At 44.3% G+C, this 23,895-nt stretch overlaps 1 protein-coding gene across 11 annotated transcripts in view; it reads left to right on the forward strand.

Annotated features, from left to right (window-relative positions):
• Smarca2 (SWI/SNF related BAF chromatin remodeling complex subunit ATPase 2) overlaps positions 1–23,895 on the forward strand; it is a 171,897-nt gene that overhangs the window by 129,798 nt on the left and 18,204 nt on the right. For 5 of the 11 annotated variants that reach the window (XM_076561663.1, XM_076561668.1, XM_076561664.1 and 2 more), the window contains 2 exons: positions 15,455–15,672; positions 23,501–23,554. In XM_076561663.1, the coding sequence (XP_076417778.1) occupies positions 15,455–15,672; positions 23,501–23,554 (272 nt within the window). Of the gene's footprint in view, positions 1–13,287; positions 13,669–15,454; positions 15,673–23,500; positions 23,555–23,895 lie in introns of those variants that run through there. The other 6 variants (XM_076561683.1, XM_076561688.1, XM_076561686.1 and 3 more) reach the window with 2 other exon arrangements.

A 23,895-nucleotide genomic window follows, 5' to 3' on the forward strand; every position in this document is an offset into this window, starting at 1 on the left:
GACTGTAGACTTAGTAACTGATCCCCTGTGTAGACTTCAGAGACATCCTGGTTATGATATGCATGGCATTTGCAGAAATGAGACCAGTCCTGTATTGTGATGGACCATGATAGGTAAGGTGCCAACAGGGTGGAACATGGTGAAGTGGGCAGCTGCTGCCACAGGGGCCACTCCTTACAGGGAGTTGGAACTTCATCAGTTCTATGCAGACCAAGAACTGGGATTGTCCAGCCCACCCAGCCGCCATTTTGATTCCATACCCACTACTGCCTAGTAGAGCATATACAAGATGTTAAGTAGATCTATTGTATTCATCAAAAACATCAAGTTGTCCCCTGGCTTATCAAGATCAAATCCATTTGCATTCACAAAACAATCAGTACTTTAGTGTCATGGTACAGCCAACCCTGATGTTCACAAATTCCACACCCTCAGAATCAAGCAATCACAGATCAAAATGTTTTTTTTTTTAAAGAAAAGTCTCTGTATTGAACATAGGTATTTGTCATTATTCCCTAAATAATATGTTACAACAATCATTTACATAGCATTTGCATCATATTAGAGAATATAAGTGAGTAGGTTGACCCTAGAGATGATTTTAGGCTCTGAGAGGGTGTACCGTAGTTATGTATGAATACTGTGCTGTTTATGTAAGAGACTTGAGCACGGCCCAGTCTTTAAAAACCAAACAAACCAGCAGGAGTAGAATACAGGAGAGTGGAAGAAAGAAGAGAATCTCACTGACCTTTGTGTACATTGGAGAAAGAACCAAGGGAAAATCCTATTAAAAGGCCATTTGGGTGGCATTGCATCCAGGGTTGTTCTCAACCTCGGGAGGATCTGCACTTGGCAGTAGCCCCAGTTGGCTTCACCTGAGGTGCCCATTCAGCCTCATCCTGTTGGTGGCATTTACCAGGAGAAAGCTTGTTTTACAGGCCCTTGGTGCCAGCAGACTACCTTTTATATTTAGGGCCGCTGAAGGATAGGTAGCGGCATGTCTTCCCATGCTGGAGAAAGACTTCTCTTCCTGCCCCTGAATAGGGCTTAAGCGTCTCATAGGATGTCTGTCCTTCCTTCAAAATGCTTTTGGCTTCTCTTGTGTTATATAGTTGGTGAGTTTGTTCTTGTTTGTCTGTTTCTAAGTGTTAGAAAGTGGGCAAAACACAGCCAATTCTCCCTAAGACTAAATTCTTAACCAAAACTCATCCCCATGGATTTTTTTTAGCCTTTGTTGTTTTGTTTGTTTGTTTGTTGAGATTGGGGTCTCTCTGTATAGTCTTGGCTGTCCAGGGGCTCCCTATGTAGACCAAGTTCTCTTTCAATTCACAGAGATCCACCCTCTTCTGCCTTCAGAATGCTAGAATTAAAGAGGTGTGTGTGTGTGTGTGTGTGTGTGTGTGTGTGTGTGTGTGTGTGTGTGTGTGTTTAAGTGCTCTATCACTGAGCTATGCCCCCAGCCCACAGGACTGCTTTTGAGTCCAATCAGGCCCATTCTCAGGGTTCTTTTCCTGCCTACCTTTCTCTGTGTCAGACAGTGCCAGGCTAGATGCTCTAAATCCATGCCACCATTTAATCACCAGAAGACTTGGAATCCATATGATTTCTCCCATTTGTCAGATGAGGACCCATACCTCACAGGCCTGGAGCAGGGTTCAGGATTTCACCTCCTCTTCTTCATGACAGGTATATCTGCTGAATGAATGTTCAATGTTGAATCTGCTGGCTTTTCTATAATGCACACCTATGTTTTGTAAAAGAGAAGCAATTCCCACCCCATTGATGACCACCTGGCTAATGTGTTCTGCCCTCCTGTTGGAGGCAGAACACATTGAAGCAGATGGGAAACAGGTAGTTGTGAAAACCTTAGTGGAACCAGCCTAGAGAGCATCAAGGGAGCCTCCTGGGTGAATATGAGGCCTCTGCGCACTGTTAGCTCGGTCACAGAGAAGCTCCTGTGTGGATTTCTTTCTGCTAAGCAGCTGGACTCTGGGCTTTTTATATGTGTAAGCCAGTGTCTCTACCGTGGTTTGGTTTGGTTTCTGGGGAGCTCAGCCTTTACCTGCCCTCTGCTGTGCCTTGTTCAGTCATGACACAGACACTACTCTGCCTTTGAACTGAGGGCTTCATTACCTCTCAGCATTGCTTGTTGGGCTGGATTGTTTTTTTATGTTGTTCAACTCTTAAAGCTAAAACAGGACAGGAAGATTGTATGAGTGCCTGTTAAAATAACCAGAATCAAACAGGATAGGTAGTGACAGGGCAGACTAAAACCATGGGTGTAACAGGTCTGTTGTGAAATATTTGTTTACACTATTAAGATGTGTCTGCCAAAGGCGCCTTCTGATTGGTTTGATAAAGAGCTAAATGGCCAATAGCTAGACAGGAGAGACTAGGGGACTCCTGGGCAGAGAGAGAAAAACTGGGAGGAAGAATCTAGGCACGTGATTTTGCCAGCAGACTTGGAGCAAGTTGGATGTGCTGTACTAAGAAGAGGAAACCAAGCCACATGGCAGAATGTAGATTTTAAAAAAAAGGTGTTAATTAAATTATAAGAGCTAGTTGGGGCCAGGTGGTAGTGGCACACACCTTTAATACTAGCACTCAGGAGGCAGAGCCAGGCAGATCTCTGAGTTCGAGGCCAGCCTGGTCTACAGAGTGAGATCTAGGATAGGCACCAAAACTACACAAAGAAATCCTGTCTCATCCCCCACCCCCCCAAAAAAAGAGCTAGTTGGGGAAAAGCCTAAGCTAATCCCAAGCTTTCATAATTAATAAGTCTCTGGATCATTATTTTCAGGCTAGTGGTCCAAAGATAGTCTGACAAGAAAACTTGCTACATGGGTCTTTCTTTAGATTGCTGGCTCCCGAATAATGACTTGGAGACGTCTTATGAAGTATGAAAGTGTGACCTTGTTTTAGGCTTGTTCCCTACTAGCTCTTAAAATGTAGATTTACCCATTTATATTAATCTACATTCTGCCATGTGGCTCGTTACCTCTCCTCAGTACTGTGTGTTCGACTTCCTCTGCATCTTGCTGGCAAATCTCCATCTCTCAGGTTCTTCCCAGAGTTCCTATCTCTCCCCGGAAGTCCTACCTAGCCTCTCCTGCCTAGCTATTGACCATTCTGCTCTTTATTAAACCAATCAGAAAGTGCCTTAGGCAGAGGAGTTTAAACAGAGACACATCTTCACAGAATACAGAAAGATGATCCTGCAACACCTGGGTCTTCTCTTGCCCAGTTTATCTGGCTTGTTTTCGTTCCTCATGCTTTGGGTGCCCTTTGAATGAATCGCTGAAGCCTGGACTTCTTGGAAAGTCCCTTGTTGCAAGAAAGCAGAGGAGTAACCAAAGACTTATTATTTCAGCAAGGTGGTGAGCGAGGCATCAATCTTAGTGCTGATGGAGGCTGATTTGATTAAATCAACTCTTTAAAAAGTTTCTCTTCGTGGCTGGAGAGGTGGCTCAGTGCTTAGGAGTACTGGCTGTGCTTTCAAAGGTCATGTGTTCAATTCCCAGTAACCACATGGTGGCTCACAACCATTTACAATGGGATCTGATGCCCTCTTCTGTCATTCAGGCTTACATGCAAATAGAGCATGAATATACATAAAATATATAATAAGTTTTTTTTTTGTTTTTTTTTTAAGGAAAGTTTTTCCCGATAAGAGACTTAGCCTGGATTTCAAAACAAAATAAACTGTCGACAACCAGAATTAAACCAACTTAATAAGACTGCTTATATCATGAAAGTATTGTGGAAGGAGGGTCCGGGTCACATGTGGAGATATGATATTTTAACCCTTGAGAGGTGTGTATGATTTAGATAGCAAAGAAGGATTTGGAGTAGACTCCTAGGCTCACAGAAACTCATGGAGGCTTAGAAAGATGAGATTCCTCTTGGCTGGGATCTCATGTGTTGGAAGCACAGAGTTTTTCTGGGGTCAAGTGGAGAGGGGAAGCTAGGATGGGTTCAGCCCCGGGAAGCTCTGCTTAAGCAGAGACTATGGGTTTTCTTCTGGTCTGCAGGAAGAATTCAGAGCTAAAGCATGTTTTGTTTAGATGGGAGAATGGATGTGCTCACCCTCTCAGGCAGACTCAGAACTGTGTACAATGCCAAGGTGTATTCATTAAAGGGAGGGAATAGAGCACTGGCTGCTCTTTCAGGGGTCCGGTGTTCAGTTCCAGTAACCCATTTGCTCAAAACAGAGGCCATTTTCCAGGGCAAAGGTGCTACAGAGGAGAGGTTTGTATGTCATTTCACAGGCCACCTCTAGGATAGCGGTAGGATAGAGAAGCCTCCAGGCTGGACAGTGGAGGGCATAATGCTCCCGTGGATGAGTCAGAAAGATCCACAAAGACAAATACTGGCTTGGCTGATGGGAAAATGATAAAATTCATTTCGAGTGCCAGGTAGGACAGTAGAAATTCCAGTTGGTAACTCCAAAAAGAAATACAGGTGACACAGATTTTGATCAAACAGGATCTCTTCAAGAGATTTATTCTTTCTTTCCATTTATGTATCTAATCTATCCCTATCTATCTATCTATCTGTCTGTCTGTCTGTCTATCCATCCATCCATCTATCCATCCATCCAAAGAATTGGGCGACATGCTCAGACACCTCCAGTAGTAGTTAGAGTTAGTGGCTGCTTAAAAGACACTCATACATTGAATATTATGGATTTTTTCCCCCAATCTACTCAGGAGCCCTCCTATCTAGGAGCAGCCAGATTACCAGCCTTCCCTGATAGGTTGATGCATATAGTTTGTACTCTGCTAGGACCCTTCTTTGACAGCAAATTCTCCCAGGGTCAGCAAGAGCCTCCCTGAGGACTGATGAAGGACATGGACTCCTTAATGGTGTCTGCTCTGGTCTTCGAGCCACTGGATACATATGTCTGAATGTTTATAGTCCATGGTGGAAAAGAGCCAGAGAAATGTGTATAGGGTAGGGGGTGGGGGGAGAGCCACACTGGTCAGAGCAAGCACCTGGGAAAGTGAGAAAAGATGAATGAGGCCCAGCAGGGTGTCCCAGACTTACTGATGCAGATGAAGGGTTGCCTTAGAAACTCAGGTGCATCCTATTGCCATGTTGTTCTGAGGGAGACCGAGGTCCCCTTTGGGTCTCCTGACTAGAACACTCTGCGGTCTTTCCTGCAGAAATAATAGCCGTAATGTGTTGCTTAGGATTCCCAGCTTGGGTGTTTTTAGAGCAAGTGAGAAACTGACGCTATCAAAGCATACTGAGTACAGACTCTTCCCAAATTCTAACAGTTCAACCTCGCCTGATCCAATGCCAATGTTACTTGTAAAGAAATACACCTCTTTTGGAATCTGTGAGTGTGTGTTCACTTTTTAGAAGTAAGAATCTTATAATTTTTTTATTCACTACTGTTGCATGTATGTATGATGTATGAGGGTACATATATGCCGTGGCATGTGTACAGAAGTCAGAGAACAACTCTGTGGAGTTAGTTCTCTCCTCTGATCCTCACGTGGGATCCCGAGTAGACCTCAGGTCATCAGGCCTTGAAGCAAACAGTTTCGCCATCTTGCCAGCCCAAGAACCTTATTGCTTTCCACAATTAAATGTCATTAATTTATGTAACACCAAAAGAAATCCTGCAGTTCCCATGTCAGCACATTTGGGGACAGAGACTATGTCTGTGAACCAAGTCAGAGAGAGACCAACAAGACTCTCTGCTGGGACAGGTTCCTTAGAGGCCAATGCTGCAGGCCCTTGCCTTTAGAATTACTGGTGGGCAGGTATGTGCCCTCGAAACCTCTTGATTCCCCGTTTCTAAAATGTGTTTTGGGGTCCATTTTTCTCTAGTCATGTGACCCCGCCACTAGAAGCACCTGTGTTTGTCCTTGCAGATCACTGAGTGTGCTTTAGTTGATGTTGTCTTTGGTGTCTGCTACCTCGTCCTTCCCATATTGACTTCAGCTGTAGATTTACAGCAAGTCTACCAGCCCTGCTGAGAGAGTACCAACGAGGAGCAGAGGCCGAGCAAGACTCCTCAAGGGTCATGTATTTCTTAGCAGGCTCTAGTCATATTTAATTCAGACTCTTATTTTTTAGTGCTTCGGAATTATAGATTGACTTTAAACTTTCCTAGAGAGCAAGTTTTGTTTGCATTGTATGTATGGTTCACCAAGACCCCAAAATTTATTGCTTTATTAAGACAGTTGTACTTGCATTATCTCAATTAATGAGTAATTGATTATCTCAATATACTGAGTAAGAAATGTGGGAAGTAGTCTTCCTGGTGTCCTAGTAATATATGAATGGGGGGGGGGGTGTGAACATGTTTTTACCTAGTCGCAGCCTAAGTAAATGCATGTCTTATATGTAAGGAATTCCAGTCCCCTTGGGACCAGCTCCTCTCTTTTACTCTCCATGTGCCCTGAACCCTGTAGTCCTCAATTTATTCATGTTTTCAGCTCATGACTTCTCTGGCCTAGGGGCCACCCCACTTAGCTTCTCTTTGCATGGATATATTCTTTCACACCTGCAGTAATCCAGTCACTCTCACATACATATGGTATTTAGAAACCCTCAGGACACCCTCTAAACCAGAGATCTTTAGGAGAGACAAGGACAAGGAGAAGTTGCCCGACCTAGGACATGGCTGCCCAGGCAGCAGGTGTAGAATATGGAGCAAGTTCCCCTTAGATTCAAGAATGGCCTGAAAGACAAAGACTTTCATCACTTACTCAAAAGGATGTGCACACACATGACTTGCTTAGCCCCAGTAGGTACATATTTCCATCACTATGGTACAGTTAAGCACTGCTTGCCAACAGCACATTTCAGTTGCCATATCCTGTATTAGTTAGCTACAACAGCATACCACAGGCTATTATTTAAACAACCATAGGAACTTCCCACAGCTCTGGGGACTGACCATGTCACATCAAGGTGTGGCATCTTTGGTTTCTTTTGAGACCCTCTCTGTCTTGGAGATGCCCGTCTGTTTTTCACATGACCATCCTGTGCCTACCTGTATTCAGCAGTCATATAGGATCGGAGCCCACCTACATGACTTCATTTTGCTCACTTTATGTTAATTACCCATCCAAAGGCCTTGTCTCCAAATGCAGTCACAGTCTGAGGTATTGGGGATTAGGACCCCAAAGGATGGATTTTTAGACTCTAACACCATGGGTGTAGCACTCATGAATTATTGCGCATAATGTACAGATGTTGCTAGCCTTTCAGCTGTAATTCACAATGAATAGGAGTTGAGCCCCGGGTTCAGTGACGAGACTCACTACTCCTTTCAAAGCCTGCTGCTCGTTTGTCTGTGTCTAACTGGCCATTGGCACATGGTGAGGCACGCAAGTATTTTGCTTCCTTGTCTCCCAGTCCTAAACCTGTGTGGTTATTTTTACCGACATCGATCGTCAAAAGAGAGGAGCAGACACTGGCTGGCGGTGAAAGTACAGAGTGAAGAAACAAGAAGGGCCCCAGAACGTGAAAGTGGTTGAGTTAGGAATTCTGTCATGGCAACAGCATAGTGAAGCTTGCCGGAGTCCTGGGCCTATGTGAAGGTAGCACACACCCCTACAGAAATAGACTGCCTGCTGTAAAATCACAGTAAAGACATCGAACATTATTTTCTTTGCATTTAAATTGCACTAGGAACGGGAAGCTACTTATGGCTGAAATCGAGCATTCTACATTAGATTGAAGGGCACAGTGGTAGTAATTCCCGGACAATTTGGTGTTCAGGCAGAAGTACAGAAGTTAGTTGATTTATGGAAGGAAAACTAATGCCATAAAGATTATAGGAGAACCTCTTCTAAGTTAGAGAAAGGGCGTGGATATGATCAAAACACACTGAGTAAGTTCCTCAAAGAACTAATACAAATCCAAAAATAAAAATATAAAGAGCCTCAGTGGCTCTGTGTAGCTTAAGATTTATTGGGGTTGAGGCTGGGGCTTTCCTTTCTCAGAGAGCCTCAAACTGCTCCACTTTGATGCCGTGTGTTGTTTGATGTGTGTGTGTTCTCCTCCCTCCTTATTGGGCTGTGGTGAGCATTCTTTAAGCAGGACAAGTGCTGCATTCTTAGCATGGGCTCGTTGCTTTAATGCTTTCATCCGCAATGGGTGAATGCATAGACTGGAGAATTAGTCGTGTGGTAGTGACTGACATGTGACCCTGGATCAGGACTCAGTAACTGGTGGAGAAGCCTGGAAGAGATGGTTTGGCCCAAGCCTTGCATTCATGAATGTGTCTTGGTGTACCCTTCCTGATGTGATCTCCACATGTGGTTACAGTCTTAATCATCTTACTTTTCCTGTTGGTGTTAATGAGCATTACCCTCAGTTAGCAATGGCTTTGAACCAAAAACCTGCCCCTCCCTCTTAGTATTTCCTGGAAGTAGAGATGGCCTAGGTCTTCCTGGAGCTCAAGAGAAAAATGGGCAGATGTCGTTGTTTGTTTTTTGGCTTTTTTGTTCTTCTTTGGGGACTCGCCACCCAGCTCCCAAATAAATCACACACGGAGGCTTATTCTTAATTATGAATGCCCAGCCTTAGCTTGGCTTAGTTTTATCCTGACTACCTTTTACCTCTGGGCTTTTCCTTTTCTCTAACTTCTGTAAATCTTACTCTTACTCCGTGGCTGGCTGTGTAGCAGGGTGGCTGGCCCCTGGAGTCATCTTCCTCCTCTGGCTGCTAGAGCTTAACTCTCCAATCCCTCTTCCCAGATTTCTCCTTCTATTTATTCTCTCTGCCTTCCAGCCCCACCTATCCTTTCCCCTGCCTTGCTAATGGCCAGTTCTTTATTAGACCATCAGGTGTTTTACACAGGCAAAGTAACACAGCTTCACAGAGTTAAACAAATGCAATATAAACAAAAGTAACACACCTTAAAATACTCTACTACAGGCATAGGTCTTGGCCATGTGTGACTTGGTAGTGGAAAATGGGCAGAGGTCTCAGCCACATGTGACTTGGTAGTGGCTGGACAGGTGGTCTTGGGATACGGAGGTTGAACTGAATTTCCTGTTGCTGCTCATTGTTTCTCTCAGGATATCTCAATGGTGACAAATTCTCTCCGATTCTTTTGTTCTGCCCACAGTCAGAGTGCTGCATGTGCCTGGCTGTAAGTACAGAGTCTCAGTGGTCTTGTGTGTTTGGTTAGGGTCCTCGGAGCCAGACATTTGGGAAGCTTCTATCTACGAAAAGTTATTCCTGAATAGAATGTTGAGATTCAAACTGCTCAAAAGCTGGGGTGGGATGAAGGGGTGTTTGAAACGGGGCCATGGTGTATAGCACAGGGTGGCCTTGAACTTGTGATCAGCTTCCCAGATTCTGAGATTACAAGTGTGTATCACCATACCCTGCCTGTGGGTTCTTATTGGATTTCGTGGCTTGAAATAACTTTGCCTCTCCCTGTACTAGTTTTCCTGTTTGATATTCCACCTTGAAATGAGGTACTTACATACCTCAGCCTTCGTTGCCACCCCAGACCCATCCCAGCTCTTTGAATGGCTCCCTCTGCCACTGGGGCCAAAGAAAGGCCTTGGTTCACTTTGCTCTAATAGTGACCTGAGGTTGTTGAACAGAAACTAGAAAACTCACTGTACCAGAAATGCAGTAAGCCAAGGCTGCTTGCTTCCCATCTAGGTCTAGGGCCAGCATTGTGTATTTAAGTCCAGTCCAAGGAGAACTGCAAATACAGTTGACTGTCAAGTTGTCCAACAACAAATGCCTGAAATAAGCGAATAGTTGCATTCCTTTAATCCTAGCACTCTGGAGCTCGAGGCAGGAGGATTATTAGTTCAAGACCAGTGTGGGCTACATGTCCATACCCATCTTCAAATGAAGTAAATGGGGGTGTCTGTCTATTGAGTGAATGTGTCATTCATCATGTCATATTGCCCATCGTACCACTGTGTGGGTAGGAATCCTATTTTGTGAGCTCCTTAGGCTTCACATTAACCCATCTCTTGAATATGTGTGAGGCATTTGTTAGCAACAGACAATTTGAGAACAGGTATGCTCTCTATGTGGGTATGTTCTTACACTGGTGGGCATTTCCTCAGTAACAGTTGATGGAGGGGATAAACGGATTCTTGAGAGGGCTTGTAGTCCTTGGGCAGGACAAGACTGCACGTGCCACCTGTTGGACTACTGAAAGATTTGAGTTCCAAGGGAAAGCTGCCAAAATGTCCCAGTAGTGTGCGCTTTGTGCTGAGACGTGGCGACACGTCTGGACCTGCAGTCCTTGGGGTTCTCCTCAATGTGTAGAGGATTCGGCTTTCTATAGCCGCTTCTTTTAGTAAGAATACGTATAGAACGCTTGACTCTCATCATTTTAAGTGCACGCATCAGTAAAATGAAGTGCGTTCAAAATCTTACGCAGCTGTCAACACCAGGACCCCTTTATGGTCCCCCACCCTGCAGCCCAGGTGACTTCTGTCTCGTGAGTGGCAGCTGGCAGTATTTGTCCCTTTGTCTTGGGGATTTCCCTGGAGGGTGTTCAGTTTTATGTATACCCGTCTTAAGTCTTTGCTTTTGGAGACTGTGATAATGGAAACCTTAGCTGTTGTTCCAAGCAAGCCCTAGCTCTGGAGTTCTGCCACACCCTGTGATGGAAAGGCACGGCCGCAGTTTCGTTGTTACTATTTCATATTCCTTTTATAAGAATATGCCTCACAATGGAACTGCAAATTCCCTTTAAAATTCTACATTGTAGTTGTTAGCATTTCTCTTCAGGTTTGGGGATCATGTCTGTGTTCTTAGTGTTCAGGGTCTCAGGGCTGAAGGAGACCAACTTAGCCTTTCAGGCTTTTACCCTTGACTTTGGAGATGTGAGTGGTCTCCAGAAAACACCAGTGTGTAGTTTTCCTTCACATCCTTTAATGCAGAGCCTGGTGTCTCTCTGTCTCTGTCTCTGTCTCTGTCTCTCTCTGTCTCTGTGTGTGTCTGTATGTGTCTCTGTCTCTCTCTCTCTGGGTCTGTATCTCTGTCTCTTCCTCTTTCTCTGTGTGTGTATCTCTGTCTCTCTCTGTGTCTCTGTCTCTCTCTCTCTGCTAACTAGAGTCCCTAAAGGAGGAGCCTCCCCCATCACCACCCAGAGGGGAAAAAAAGAAATCCCTGTCAGGGTAGGGGCACAACAAACATCAGACTTAGTGTCAGAATACTCTTTTTGTTTCGTTTTTGTTTTTTCCCTTTACCATCTATGGTCTAGCGATCTCCAGAATTGCTGTTTTACGTGTATCTAGAGATGGTTTAGGCCACGGTAAGGGGGCCCTGCCTCACTGCCTGGTGCATTTGGAGAGGCAAGGGTGGGAACAATGGGCAGAGTGCCTTTTTGTTCACATGCCCCTCTTTACCTATTCACAATCGTGCCGCCGCTTCGCTGTGATGGGGAGGAGGGACGTCACGTGTAACTCCGCCTCATCACCCCCCCCCCCCCTCCCGGCTGAGAAGGAGCATAATGCCTGCTTTCTAGACCTTCCGTCATTCAGTGGAAGATGTAGTTGGCGTGTGTCGGGATGACAGAGGGCCGCGATGGAAGCCTGCACGTGTGGCTGATGACCGGGGGCTGCCATGTGCTTGCAAGCATCCAGTGTCTGCTCCAGAGCGGCTGTTCCTGCATGGCCGCCGCCTGCCCATCCTCGTCAGAACCGCTGCTTTCTTAAGAATCATTGGAGAGCAAGGCTGTCCCTCCCTTGCTTGTGCATGCACATCCTGTTTCGTGAAAACGTATTTTTCTTTTGAGCAAAATTGAAAGAAAGGAGAGCGAGAAAGGAAGGGGGTGGGAGGGTGGGGGTGGGGTGGGGGGGGAGAAGGTTGCCATCCAGTGGAGGAAGGAGTAATCTCCAGCTTCATTCAGGGGGAAAAAAAAGCAAGCACGCACACACACACACACACACACTCAAACACACACGCTCACACTCACGCACGCACACACCCGCAGGCTGAAGTAAGCTTAACTCTTTTAACTTGGCTGGGCCTTTTTAGCACCATATGGGGTTCTTTCGTGACATCCGGAGCCAAATGAGTGCAGTGTGCCTTTAAGGAAAGAGGTACCTCACCAAACTTCCCTGTAGTTGTGCCTCACCATTTAGGTAGGGAAGGAAAGTGTTAATTTCTTATTTGTACACTTTTTTTCCCCCGACTTCCTTCCTATTCACTTCATTAAATCTAGAGGCAGTTCAGCATGGGAGCCGTCTGTATGTTGAATTAGGGCTCGCACCCTTGCGCAACACGTCACCAGTCGGAAACTGGGGGTTTGCTCCTGTGACTTATTTCATTATTGTGCTGGTAAAAGGTTTGGAAGGGAATTCTTTCTGGGGGTGATACTTTTAGCATTGTGTAGCAAGTTTTTTTTTTTTGTTTTTGTTTTTGTTTGGTTTCTTTTCTTCTTTTTTTTTTACTCCCCCCCCCCTCAGCTAAGTTGTCCGTTGAGCTAGCTTAACAAAAAATATTTTTTTTTTTAAATCAGAGACGCTCCCATAATTTCCCTTACATGCAGGAGAAATTTTAAGTCTAACTCTTGAAGTACGAAAAGCATTGGGAAATATGGAGGGAATTGATTTCCATTAGAAAAAGCCCCTTAGAAACCACAGAACCCGAAACCCTGCATACAGATGTGTTCCGGGTCTTTGGGGAGGAGGGAAGATTTCTGTAGCTCTCTGCATTCCTGCATAAAAACCTTAATTTAAGGGGAATAATGGTCAGTACTTTGTGTGTTCTCCTGTAACTCCAGAGCCTAAATTTAGTAAGAATCTGCAGTATTAGCAGTTGTAATAAAAATTTGTTTGACTAGTTCTGTTTGCAATTTAATTTGTTTTTCCCTTCTTAGGTACTCACAGACGCAGAGATTTAAAAGTCCAAATATCACAAGCTTTAGCTTTGTTCCCCTTTTGCCAGAATTAAGGGGGAGGGAGGGGGAGGCTAGAGCAGAAATACTCTTTTCCCAACTTCCCCCCTCCTCACGGATCCCACTGAAAAGAAAAACAATGAAAAATTTTTCGGTATGAAAACCGAAAGTGAAGTGTCACAGTTATTCAGGGTTTTCTTTACAGAGAAAAATAACACTGTCTTAAAATACAGGAACCTGAGAACATGCACATTGATTTTACTTACATGCATCTAGTGGGGGGAGAATGTTTTTCTCCTGTGTTAAAAATCGTCTTAGACTGCTCCAAAACCATGCAGCATATCTTTTCTGAAAAAAAAAAAACCGACTAAAATGAAGCATAAAATACAACAAAAAGCATATCTTGCTTTAATCTTTTAAAATACATTTGAATATTCATTTGTTTTCTTATTGGCTTAATTGTTAAAATGCAAGCAAAGACTCAGAAACCACCTGAGCTAAAATCTCTAATTCTGCCGCCTGGAATAATAAGGGGGGGACAATATGATAAGTAGTTGTCAATATTAAAGCAGGCTGGAGGAGGAAGGCTTGGGGCCTGGTCGTAGGTAGAATGAAACAGCAGATTTGAGTATCCACAATCCTTCCAGTATTAAATTTTCAGTAAAATAAAATTACTTGTATATGAAAACATAGCCTTTCCCAGCTCTCTTTTTTTTCCTGATCAGCTGATGAAGAGACTAGCAGCTCGCTGCTTTGCTGGCTTGTTAATTTTATCCCCACTAACTGTGATTTCCGATAGCCGGCCTGCTGATAGTGGTAAGGTAAATATCCTTTTTCGTTGCCGTCTTGAAGATTCAGTAGAAACTACATCCCAGGCATGTGTAGGTGTGTAACACATCAAAAGCCGGTGTTCTCCGTATTTCTGTGTGCAACTGGGTGCTGGTGGAGAGCAGTACCATTAACTATTGACAGGCTTGCATGCTGTATTTATGATTAGCATGTTCAGCCTCCAAGATATGCGGGACAATTTCTTTCTCTTCTCTTTGCTTAGCTGCAGTGTGTTTAGCTGTATATTGGGTGTCCTGCTTTTAGGCAAATGAATATTAATGAAATAATGGGGAGCTTTTTTTTTTTCCTTTCTCCTTTTTCTTCATAACTCATCAGGTCTCGCCTCCTTCATAGTGGTTATCTGAACACTGTAGGATCGTGATGGAAATTGTCTTTTGATTATTAAGGCCTGGGCTCAGGCTGTCCCTTAGGATTCTGTCTGTGTGCATGTTGCTTCTATGGATTAGCACATTGGAGAGTGAGTGCATTGGAAACATTTTTTTTTTAATCCCACTGGCGTTTTTAACATGCCAGGTTGTTTTGTGTTCTGTACCAGGTTTTCTTTGCAAAACCTTTCTTTTTCAGGAGGCATTGTACATAAGTGAAAGAAATTATGTCTGAGCTGTAATCACTCTTTATATTGATTGTTATACTCACATGATCATAAATATTAGCCATGTTTGGTGCTGTGGAGAAATGAAGGTAATTGCCTTATGATTAGAGCTCTTTCAGCTAGGAGAGGATTGATTAGCATTTACATACTGGAGGCAATATTGAGAGGCCGGAGGAGGAACACATACCAACATCAGTTATTTGTGTGAGAAAGCAATCTCAAAATGTCATTTTAAGATTTTTTTTAAGAAAATTTCTTTTCCATGGTCAGATTTTCTTTTGTCTGTTTTTTTTTCCTTTTTTTTCCCTCTCTTAATTTTTCTTACAAGTTTCGAGACTTGCTAGGAAAAAAAGAAAAGTTTGAACTTGTGGGTCCTGTCACGTGGATCTTTTAGCCTTTTCTGAACAGGTCCCCTTCACACCTGGCTGTTTTTATAGCTATTTTATTATCTTTCTGTATTAGTGCTGCTGGCTCTGGGTTAAAGCAAGCGTTTGCAGGTAATTGGAAAAAAAAAAGTGTTTTTGCTGTTTGTGAGTGTGTGTGTTCTCTATCGGGTGATTTCATTGCGTCTACCAAGGAATGTAGTGGCTTCATACTTCCCTTCTGTTCCCTTGTTTACTAATTTCTACGTTAGAACAAAAATCTGGATGGAATTGTTGATTTATGTTGTGAATCATGAATAAATTGATGTAAAACCTTAAAGGTCGGGGCTCTTGTGACTGCATAGATATATTCATAGAGGATTATTTTGTTTTCTTTTGCCCCTGGTTTTTGTTGATTGTTACTGTCCTTACAATAATGACACCTTTAGAATATTTTGCTTATTTTGAGATAAAGTTTATGTAGGTTCAGTCATTTTCAAGCACTTGAATGTATAGATACACTGTTTTTTTATTAGTGCTTTAGGCCTTATAATATAGACTTATATATATATATATATATCTCATATCTTATGTTAAAGATATATTTTATCCAATGTGGTGGTGGCTTTTCTTTTTTTTTCTTCATTGATGACTGTTAACTCTTAGTTTTACTTTATTAGTTTCATTTTATTCTAATGATTCAAGATATGTGTATCTATACCCCTTATTATAAAGGTATGGGTATGTTTGTCTTGGTTATTTTCCTTACTTGAATTTCTTTCCTCCTTTGTTTCTGGTTCACAGGCCATCGAAGACGGCAATTTGGAAGAAATGGAAGAGGAAGTGCGGCTTAAGAAGAGAAAAAGACGAAGAAATGTGGATAAAGATCCTGTGAAGGAAGATGTGGAAAAAGCGAAGAAAAGAAGAGGCCGCCCTCCAGCTGAGAAACTGTCACCAAACCCCCCAAAACTAACGAAGCAGATGAACGCCATCATTGATACTGTGATAAACTACAAAGACAGGTGAGTGTGTGGCTCCTTCTCCTCCACCAAGCCCTTGAGTGGCGGGACTTAAGAAGATGTGCACTTGGGTTCCAGGGCTGTTTCTAATTTGCCTTTTATGGCTTTGTCCAGGAAGGTGCGAGTTGCCTTGTACCTTGAGAAATGGCCATCAATGATGTTTTGTATGATGTTTCACTGTGTATTGTTGAATACGGTGGGAAATGAGGCCAGATTTCTTTATAAAGAAGTCTAATCTGGAAAAGGTTTCTTCAGGAGCTCTGCTGAGAGAGGTGTTGGGATGATGGAATGAAATTAATTTTTTTGAAGTTGACTCATTAGGAAAAAAAGAATTGCAGATGTATTTAAGGTAGATCTTTTATATTAATAAAGGCCCTGTTCAAAAAAAAAAAAAAGATACCTCCACAAAATTATTGTGCTTCTCTCCTTCTACTGCTTGGGTTTTTGAGCATTTTTTGAGCTATCCTCTCTTGTATTACCGCTGTATGGCCTCAGAGCGGTATTTCAGCAAATTCACTCATTTTTCATGGACTTTTTGGATGTGACTAATAAGAAGGTGGTACTGGCACCGGCAAGACCACTTTAAACAATGAATTTAATTATTTGGAAATGGAGGCAAAGGCACTTCACTGGTCAGTCAACCCTTTACTAGTTACCTAGTTAGGCTCCATTGGAGTTGGTTGGTTTTGGTTACTTGTTAGGAGTTTCCGTTGAAGCAATGCTATTTTCCTTTGAAGGCTGTCTCTTCTTTCCATTGGAAGCAGACTAAACTTCTGCCCTCTAAATTGCATGATCCTAGGAATCAGTTGTTAAAGATGGTCAGTTTTCACCAGGAACTCCCATTGTTCTATACACCCGCCGAGTAGCCCGTGAAGGGTTAAATTGCAATTTGGGTTTTTCCTCATAGCTTTGATTGGTTGCGTGGCAGGCAGGAAGAAGTGATCGGAAAGATGAAGCAGCATAAAAAGTAAGAACTTTCCATCAGGAATTTCGCTCTTAAGCCTTTCTGACCCATATGGCTTCTTCCAAAGCAGCGATGGGCACAGGAGGGGAAAGGTCCATTGAGGGGTCAGAATTTCTTGTCTCTCTGGACCCATCAAGCCTCCTAGGGCCTGTGCTTGCTAGTCTCAGTGTTTTCAAAAAGGCCTACGTCCTTTTATATATTCTAAAGTGGTCAAGAAGGGCAGCCCCCATCTTCTTGAGTTTGGATCATCTGCTCATTGACAACCTAGGGAGGGAAACTTGACCCCAAGTCCACTCTTGACCTGGAGTAAACACGAATTTTTTTCCATCCAAACCAAGAATTAGTAACTTGGAAGTTTCTGTTCACCCCACCCCCACCCCCACCCCCGGGGTTCCACCCCATATCAACCCCTGGTGTGAGGAAATTGCAACTAAGTAGAGAGTATCACTCTACACAGACCTCTCACTTTTTTTTTCTGCCTTTCTGTCAGGAGAGTATAACATCTGTTTCTATGACCAGATGTGCCGGGTCTTTGGCAGGCCTTTGATGATCACATTGCTTGCTGATTCAACCTGGGTCTGCCAGAACACTGAAAAGGGCTGAGAAAGTCTGTGGAGATTTAAAAGCTGGACCTTTAATAGTGGCTGTTGATTTCCATCTTCTTTAGTCACCTACCGGGTCATCGCCTAGTGGGGCTCATGTTGCGGGTAGATTGTTTTGTTTGGCTTTATGTTGTTGGGAAGGCAAATTTATAATGCTTCTGTTTCTTAACATCCCCCCCCCCTTGAAAAAACTTTGAAGAGTCTGGCAGCACTCTGCCTAACTTTCGGTGGGGTGGGGGCGGGGGCTCAGCCGGAAGGAAGAAATGGGGGTTTTCTTCACCTGGTGCTCACAGGTGGTCTCAGCTGTGGCCATTTCTAGCACCAGTGTGGAGCAGGAGCTGCCTGTTGACAGGCGTTGCATAGCTCATGTGCATTGCCTGCTGGCTGCCTTTGTGATATCCTGGTGTATATGACTACAGCAGACTTTCCCTAGCGCCCATTCCCAAACACAGAGCTATGTGAACGAACTCCTTGATTTCTGGGGAAGCAGAGCCTAGGGGCTCACAGCGCATGCTCTTCGAGCCTCAGCTACCTCCATTTAACTCTTGACTCTGGCGTCACCCAGCTGGGGGACTCTTAACTTCCCTGATCCTCAGTTTCCCCATGCACACAGTAGAATAGTTCCTCCCCCAGCCTGTGGCATTGTTGTCCTGGGCAGTTAATATAACCCCAGATTCTTTGAATAGTTTAGTGATTAATAATCAGACTCTCAGACTGTTTGCAGCTAATCACGCAGGTGAAGGGACCTCTGAACACTGGGAAGAAAGTGTCCTTGCTGATACTGGTTTCCATGGATTTAGTTCCAGAAACAGAAAATGCAGTCTCACCGGAACTGACTATTGAGCATGTCTTTAGTCGTACTGTAGGCAAAGGATTTCTAAATATTTCGGCGTGCAGATATTCCAGGGCCGTTCCTCTTTCCCTGGCTTTTATTTATTTATTTGCTTATTGAGTGCTCCCTAAAAAGCGCCCCCCTAAGACTCATTTTGTTTGTTCCTGCTTTTTTAGGTACTTTCTGGAGATCATATACTAAATTTCTCACCACTGCATGTTCCATGTATATTTCATGTTAGTGATCCTCTAGAAAAAGCAACTGACTCTATTTATATTTTTTATTTCTCTTACCAAACTTGGTTCTCAAGTAGGAGGCGCTCAAATTAGGAGGGCCTTAATTAGATACAGTGTCATATTTTTGGTTCATTTTAGAAAATGCTACTGGGAAAAAAATTGTACATCTTGCTGTGTTGAGGTTTCTCCAGCATCAGAGGCAGTTACTAACACAGTAACTCGGCCCACCTGAAGAAAGGCCCCCTGTACTAAACTCCAGCTAACACCCCCATCCAGTGTTAGGGTTCCGACGGCTACGTAGCTGGACAGTATATTGAGTGAGTGTATCTATTTTTAAGAGACACATAAGAAGAATGAATCACCACTCAAGAATAGTTGTTTAAAAGTCCTTGAATGGTTCTGGGACAGATGTGGCTTGATATTTCCACAAAGATGTAAGATAATTTAGGTGACTATTTACTGCTTTGTATTTTAAAGCATGGCAATTTAAAAATGTGGGCCTGCAGAGTGAGCCATTGACTTCGTGTGATTCACAAATGGATGGCTGTTAGGTGGTACAAGGCTGTGGCTGCTGGTTCCTATCTTGTTATTTCTTCCAGGTAGAAAACTTTGATCTCAAGTCGTGTTGAAGGCTTTGCTCTGACTTAGTGAACTTACTTTGTCTTTGGCTTATTTTGAAGGCTTTTAACTCCCAACTCTCCTTCTATGTATTTACCCCAAGACACTCTTGTTTCTTAGGAAAGGATTCATCTTCCACTGCACCTGTTGTGCCTTTTCAAATCGCCATGAGATGTCCCGGGAAATAGGTGGTGGCGCACCTAGCAGAGCTCTCCCAAGGCTCAGGAACCAGCCTCCAGTTAGCAGGATGACAGGTTCCTAGGGACTGCCCTGAAGGGCAGGGCTTTGGCTCTGCCTGGTCTGGTGTCCGGTGACTCGGATGCAGCAGCACTGGTGACAGAAAGACCTCCAGCCTGCAGATACAGATCCCGCATGGGCCACAGTTTCAGGAGGAACTTCTTGATGCTGCAGGACTGCCTTAGATAGGGTGGGTAGTCTTTACCCATGTTAAAATCATGCACACTAAATTTTGGCTATCGATTCTACAAACTCTTCAGAGAATGAATCCAGTCTCATTTCAAGAAATGTCCTTTAAAAGTGGTTATAAACTGGTCTATCCAGCCCAGGACCACATTCTTGAGGTAGAAACACCCCCCTTTATTTGCTGAGTGACACTTGGACCCCTCCCTAGACACATTTTACTCTTGTACTGCCCCATTTGAGACATACACCCAGGCACTGAGAGGATGGGTTAGCTTGCTTGCTTATTCTGGACACCAGAGTTCGGTGCACATGGCTCAAGAGTTACTTTGCTTTCTCCAGCATCCTTGACACGGAGCCATAGGCCATCCATGTCTTTTCTCAAAAACTGCCAAGGTTAGCCTTGAGCTAAGGAAGGGTTGCTGTTGTCCAACAATTATATACCAAGTTCACTAGCTCAGTGCCGCTCCATCTCGTGGAGTTTGTCCTCATCGTTAACGTTACTTGTTTCTTATTCTTTAAACAAGTATTTACTTGTCCTCCTGAGGTTTTTTTTTTTTTTTTTTTTTTAAGCTCAAGATGTGACATAAACACAGGACGGTGGTACGCATGCCTTTAATTCCAGTGCTTGGGAGGCAGAGGCAGGTAGATCTCTGTGAGTTTGAGGCCAGCCTGGTCTACAGAGCTAGTTACAGGGCAACTAGGACTGTTACACAGAGAAACCCTGTCTGGAAAACAAACACACGCACACACACAAAAAAAGATGTGACATAAACTGTGGCTGAAATGTTTGTAAAGGGACAGGGACAGGGCTCTGTGACATACCCTTGCCATCGGTACAGGCTGATGTGAAGTGAATATATTGACTAGTACTCCTTGAAGTTGGTCAAATGCCGTTGAACCCACGTGGCCAGGCTATCATGTCACCCACGTTCATCTGTCCCTTCTCAAGGTTATCAAGAAAGACTGAAACCAAATACACCATGTTTGTAGCCTTTCCCATCTATCAACCTAGAAACCCCTGCTGAAAATGGGAAATGAGGTTAGCCTGCCTGCCATGGCTTTTTCAGAGACACCCCCTGCTAGTACTTAATGATGTTATTTATCTTTGCTAAGTAGCCCCCTGGCCTCTGAGTAATTTAGTCTAAGTTCTCAACAAGGGTCAACATGAAGCCTTACAGTCTCGGGTTTCATTTCCCATTTCAAAACAGGGATATTTTGCTGCTCTCCGACCTCTGCCTCCGTTTCCACTGTCTGATTTCCTGCGTATTGATGGCAGAAGCAATCTACACTCTTTCAGCACGTAATTAGTTTGCAGCTGGTCACTTGAACTCATTTGAAGCACCTTGATATGTTCTTTATTTAAATATATATCAACTCTCCTATCAGGAGCTTCTGCTCTGTTTTTATTGTACCTTGCTTTTCAAATCTGTGCTCTCATCCCTGAAGACTTAGGAAACAGTGGTCTGTGTTGTGCACACATGTTAACCAGCACTAGGAGGCCGAGGCTGAGCAACATAATGAGACCTTGCTTTCAAAAACATTAAAAAAATAAATAAATAAATAAAAAAACACTAACAATTATAACCACAAAAAAGCAAACCAAAAAAAAAAAAACTCCAAGAATCTAGAAGCAGAATATGCATTTATACATATTGATGTTTTTTAAACCTCTCTTGTTCGCTGTATACGTGGTTTGAAGATGAATGACTTGAAGGTGCATTCCATGAGACCTGCCATCTGCACAGGGTGTGGACCTTAGGTCCAACTCTGAAGATGGCATGAAGCAGTGGGGAAGGCGGGAGGTTCTGCTTGGCTAGTCTGATCCATGGCTGCAGTGCTACCATAAATACAATGCAGGATGCAAGGCAGGAATGGCAGCTATGTATCTCCTGCCTTCCTGGATAGATATTCTCCCGACCCTTCCAATTTTAATAAGCCCTTAGGGATAAATTGATCGATGGTACAGGCCTCTACTTGATCGGCATTTAGTGCTTTTGGCATTGGGGAAATCATCTAGCCATCCTGGAAATATTCGCTGTGCTGTTTTCAGTTCCAGCGATGGACTGCTAAATCTAGCCATAGGGTCCTCATCCCGGGTCCCTCTCCCACCTCCTCTGCTCTGCACCTTGCAGGAAAGACGGTGTCATGATCCTGATGCCAAATAGGGAAGGCGGGGAAGGCAGGGTCACGAGAGCCCCGCTACACCAGAATGCACTGAGGTTTGTTTTTGTTTTCAGTCATCATAATGACACTTTTCTGAAAGATAAACAACAACAACAACAAAACAGGCAGTGTTTCTTTACATTGTAACACTTTTTAAAGGATGTGGTATGTTCTAAACCCAATCACAACTGTCCTTGTTTAATCCCTACATACACTAGGAAGTATCTGGTAGCATCCCTTACTTCAGGATGGGCCGAGCCCTACTGGTGAAGACTCACATTTAAGCAGTCAGTTCTCCAGAAGGGGTGGGCTCTGGTTCAGCGCTGTTGCTTCCTTTCAAGGTTTTCTCTCTCAGAGTTCTTCTTAAAAGTTCACTGGGGTGTGCCCTGGGTCCGAGTCTTCTGTTGGAGGTTTCTAGCCAGGGGACGGCTCACACCGCGGTACTTACTTACCTTTCGAAACAGACTTATAAATAAAGTACGACTGCAAACCCAAATCTTGGCCATAATTTAGCATCCATTGTGGATTGCGCTTTTATATTTTTTTTCCCCAAGCCAGTCAGATTCCTCACCTATATCAGAATGACTGGAATTTGTTCTGGTAGAATCTCCTTTGTTTAGTACCTGGCCCCTCTCTTAGATTGCAGCCCCTGTTGGTCTCAGATCATAGAACGAACCGGGTCTGACTCTGTCTGAATTACTTACAATATATTTTACAAAATGCCGGGGATGGTATTCATCTTTCCTGGCTTTCTCTCCCTCTGCTGCTGGGCCTTCTGAGCAGACCCGGGCCTGCTTTGGCTTCTGTGTCCACATCGTCAGCCTGAGACCCCTAATGTGAAACAATAGAAGTCTCCCCTCCGCACCTCACTTCTAACACTCAGAAACAAAGTTCCCTCCCCACACAAGGTCTCCAAGGCAAGCATCCTGCATCTTCACCCACTGTCTCCATGAGACCATGGAACCCCTGGCCTGGAACAGCTGCCGCTTGTGTGGGAGGCCAGCCTCCTGTCGTCACTTACTGTCTCGACTCCTTTCCTAGGCACATATCTAGTCATGTCTTGCTGTTCTTCAAAAGCTTCCAGACTTCTGGCTTTGGGAAAGTAGGTTCCCAGGTTCCGAACCTAGCGACCTTATGGTTTTGTTTCCCAGCGTGGCCCTCTCGTTCTCACTTGGATTTCAGATATTGTGGCTAATGCTGTATGTTTGGAACTCTGCATGCACTTTTGTCCCCCTGCTGTGTGGGGTATGCCGACCCTGTCCAGTGGCCTCCTGCTGTGGGTGAAGCGAGCAGTGGCCGTGCAGAGGTGGGCTAGCTTGGGTTTAATCTAGAGCATAGTCTGGATGGGACGGAAGGCTTTCCCACGGTGTTACCCTGCTGATGGGTGCCTTCCTGTGCCTCCACACAGAAGGTCGCCTATCTGTCAGCGTCCAGAATTGTCAGGTAACCCTCAGAGAGTGGCTCAAATCCATTGGCAGTCAAGAGCACGTATTCATTGATCTGTTGGAAATAAGGGGTCAGGAAAGGAGCGCCTAGTTTGTGACGGTAAACCAGGCTGCTGCATGGAATCCGTTCATGGGGTGTGGTGGGCACTGTGACAGAAACCACCTTCTCTAGTGCATAGTCGGGAGTTGTCTGGGTAAGTATTATCCCTAATGTACACATGAGAGGCCAAACAAGATAACACATCCCTAACAGGCTTCTCGTTCTCCACTGCTTTCGGAACTACCAATGGGACACTAGGTGTGGATGGAAACGGACCAGGGGAACAGGGAGAAAGCGCCCTAAGACGTTAGGAAGCCATGTCCCACCCCCGTCACTTTGGAGAAGCGTGTATCATCGCAGAATGATACCTTGTATGATCTTCTCAACCCGGCTGACTCTCAGGGAAATGAATTGCTCCAGGTCGCCCAGCTGGGTGGAAGACAGAGGAAGGAGCTGGGCTGGAGGACACAGGTCTTCTGACTCTAGTGTTCTTTTTACTCTGCCGCAGGTGTAACGTGGAGAAGGTGCCCTGTAATTCTCAGTTGGAAATAGAAGGAAACAGGTCAGGACCTGCCTTGTATTCCCATGTCTCTAAACCACAGGTATCCTTTGGTACACAAAGCAAGCCGATGCCTAGACTTGGTCTTTGGAAACAAATTTATCTAGTCGCCACTCCCCTGCCCCCAGTCGCCTCTACTTGGAACGGGGTTGCAGGCACACATATTCTTAAATACCTGCCATGCTTTTGAGGTGGTTGTGCAGTGTGCTCACCTGGAAGAGCCCGCTTGTACATACATGCATGTCTTACAAAGGTGGCAGGAGCCATCTGGAAGCCTGCCCAGCCTGCAGCACCTCAGAGGTAGGTCTCTGCCTCCTCTGCCCCGCTCGGCCCCTCATCCTGGT

Source organism: Peromyscus maniculatus, chromosome 1 (genome assembly GCF_049852395.1).
Source record: "Peromyscus maniculatus bairdii isolate BWxNUB_F1_BW_parent chromosome 1, HU_Pman_BW_mat_3.1, whole genome shotgun sequence".
NCBI classification, from domain to species: Eukaryota; Metazoa; Chordata; class Mammalia; order Rodentia; family Cricetidae; genus Peromyscus; species Peromyscus maniculatus.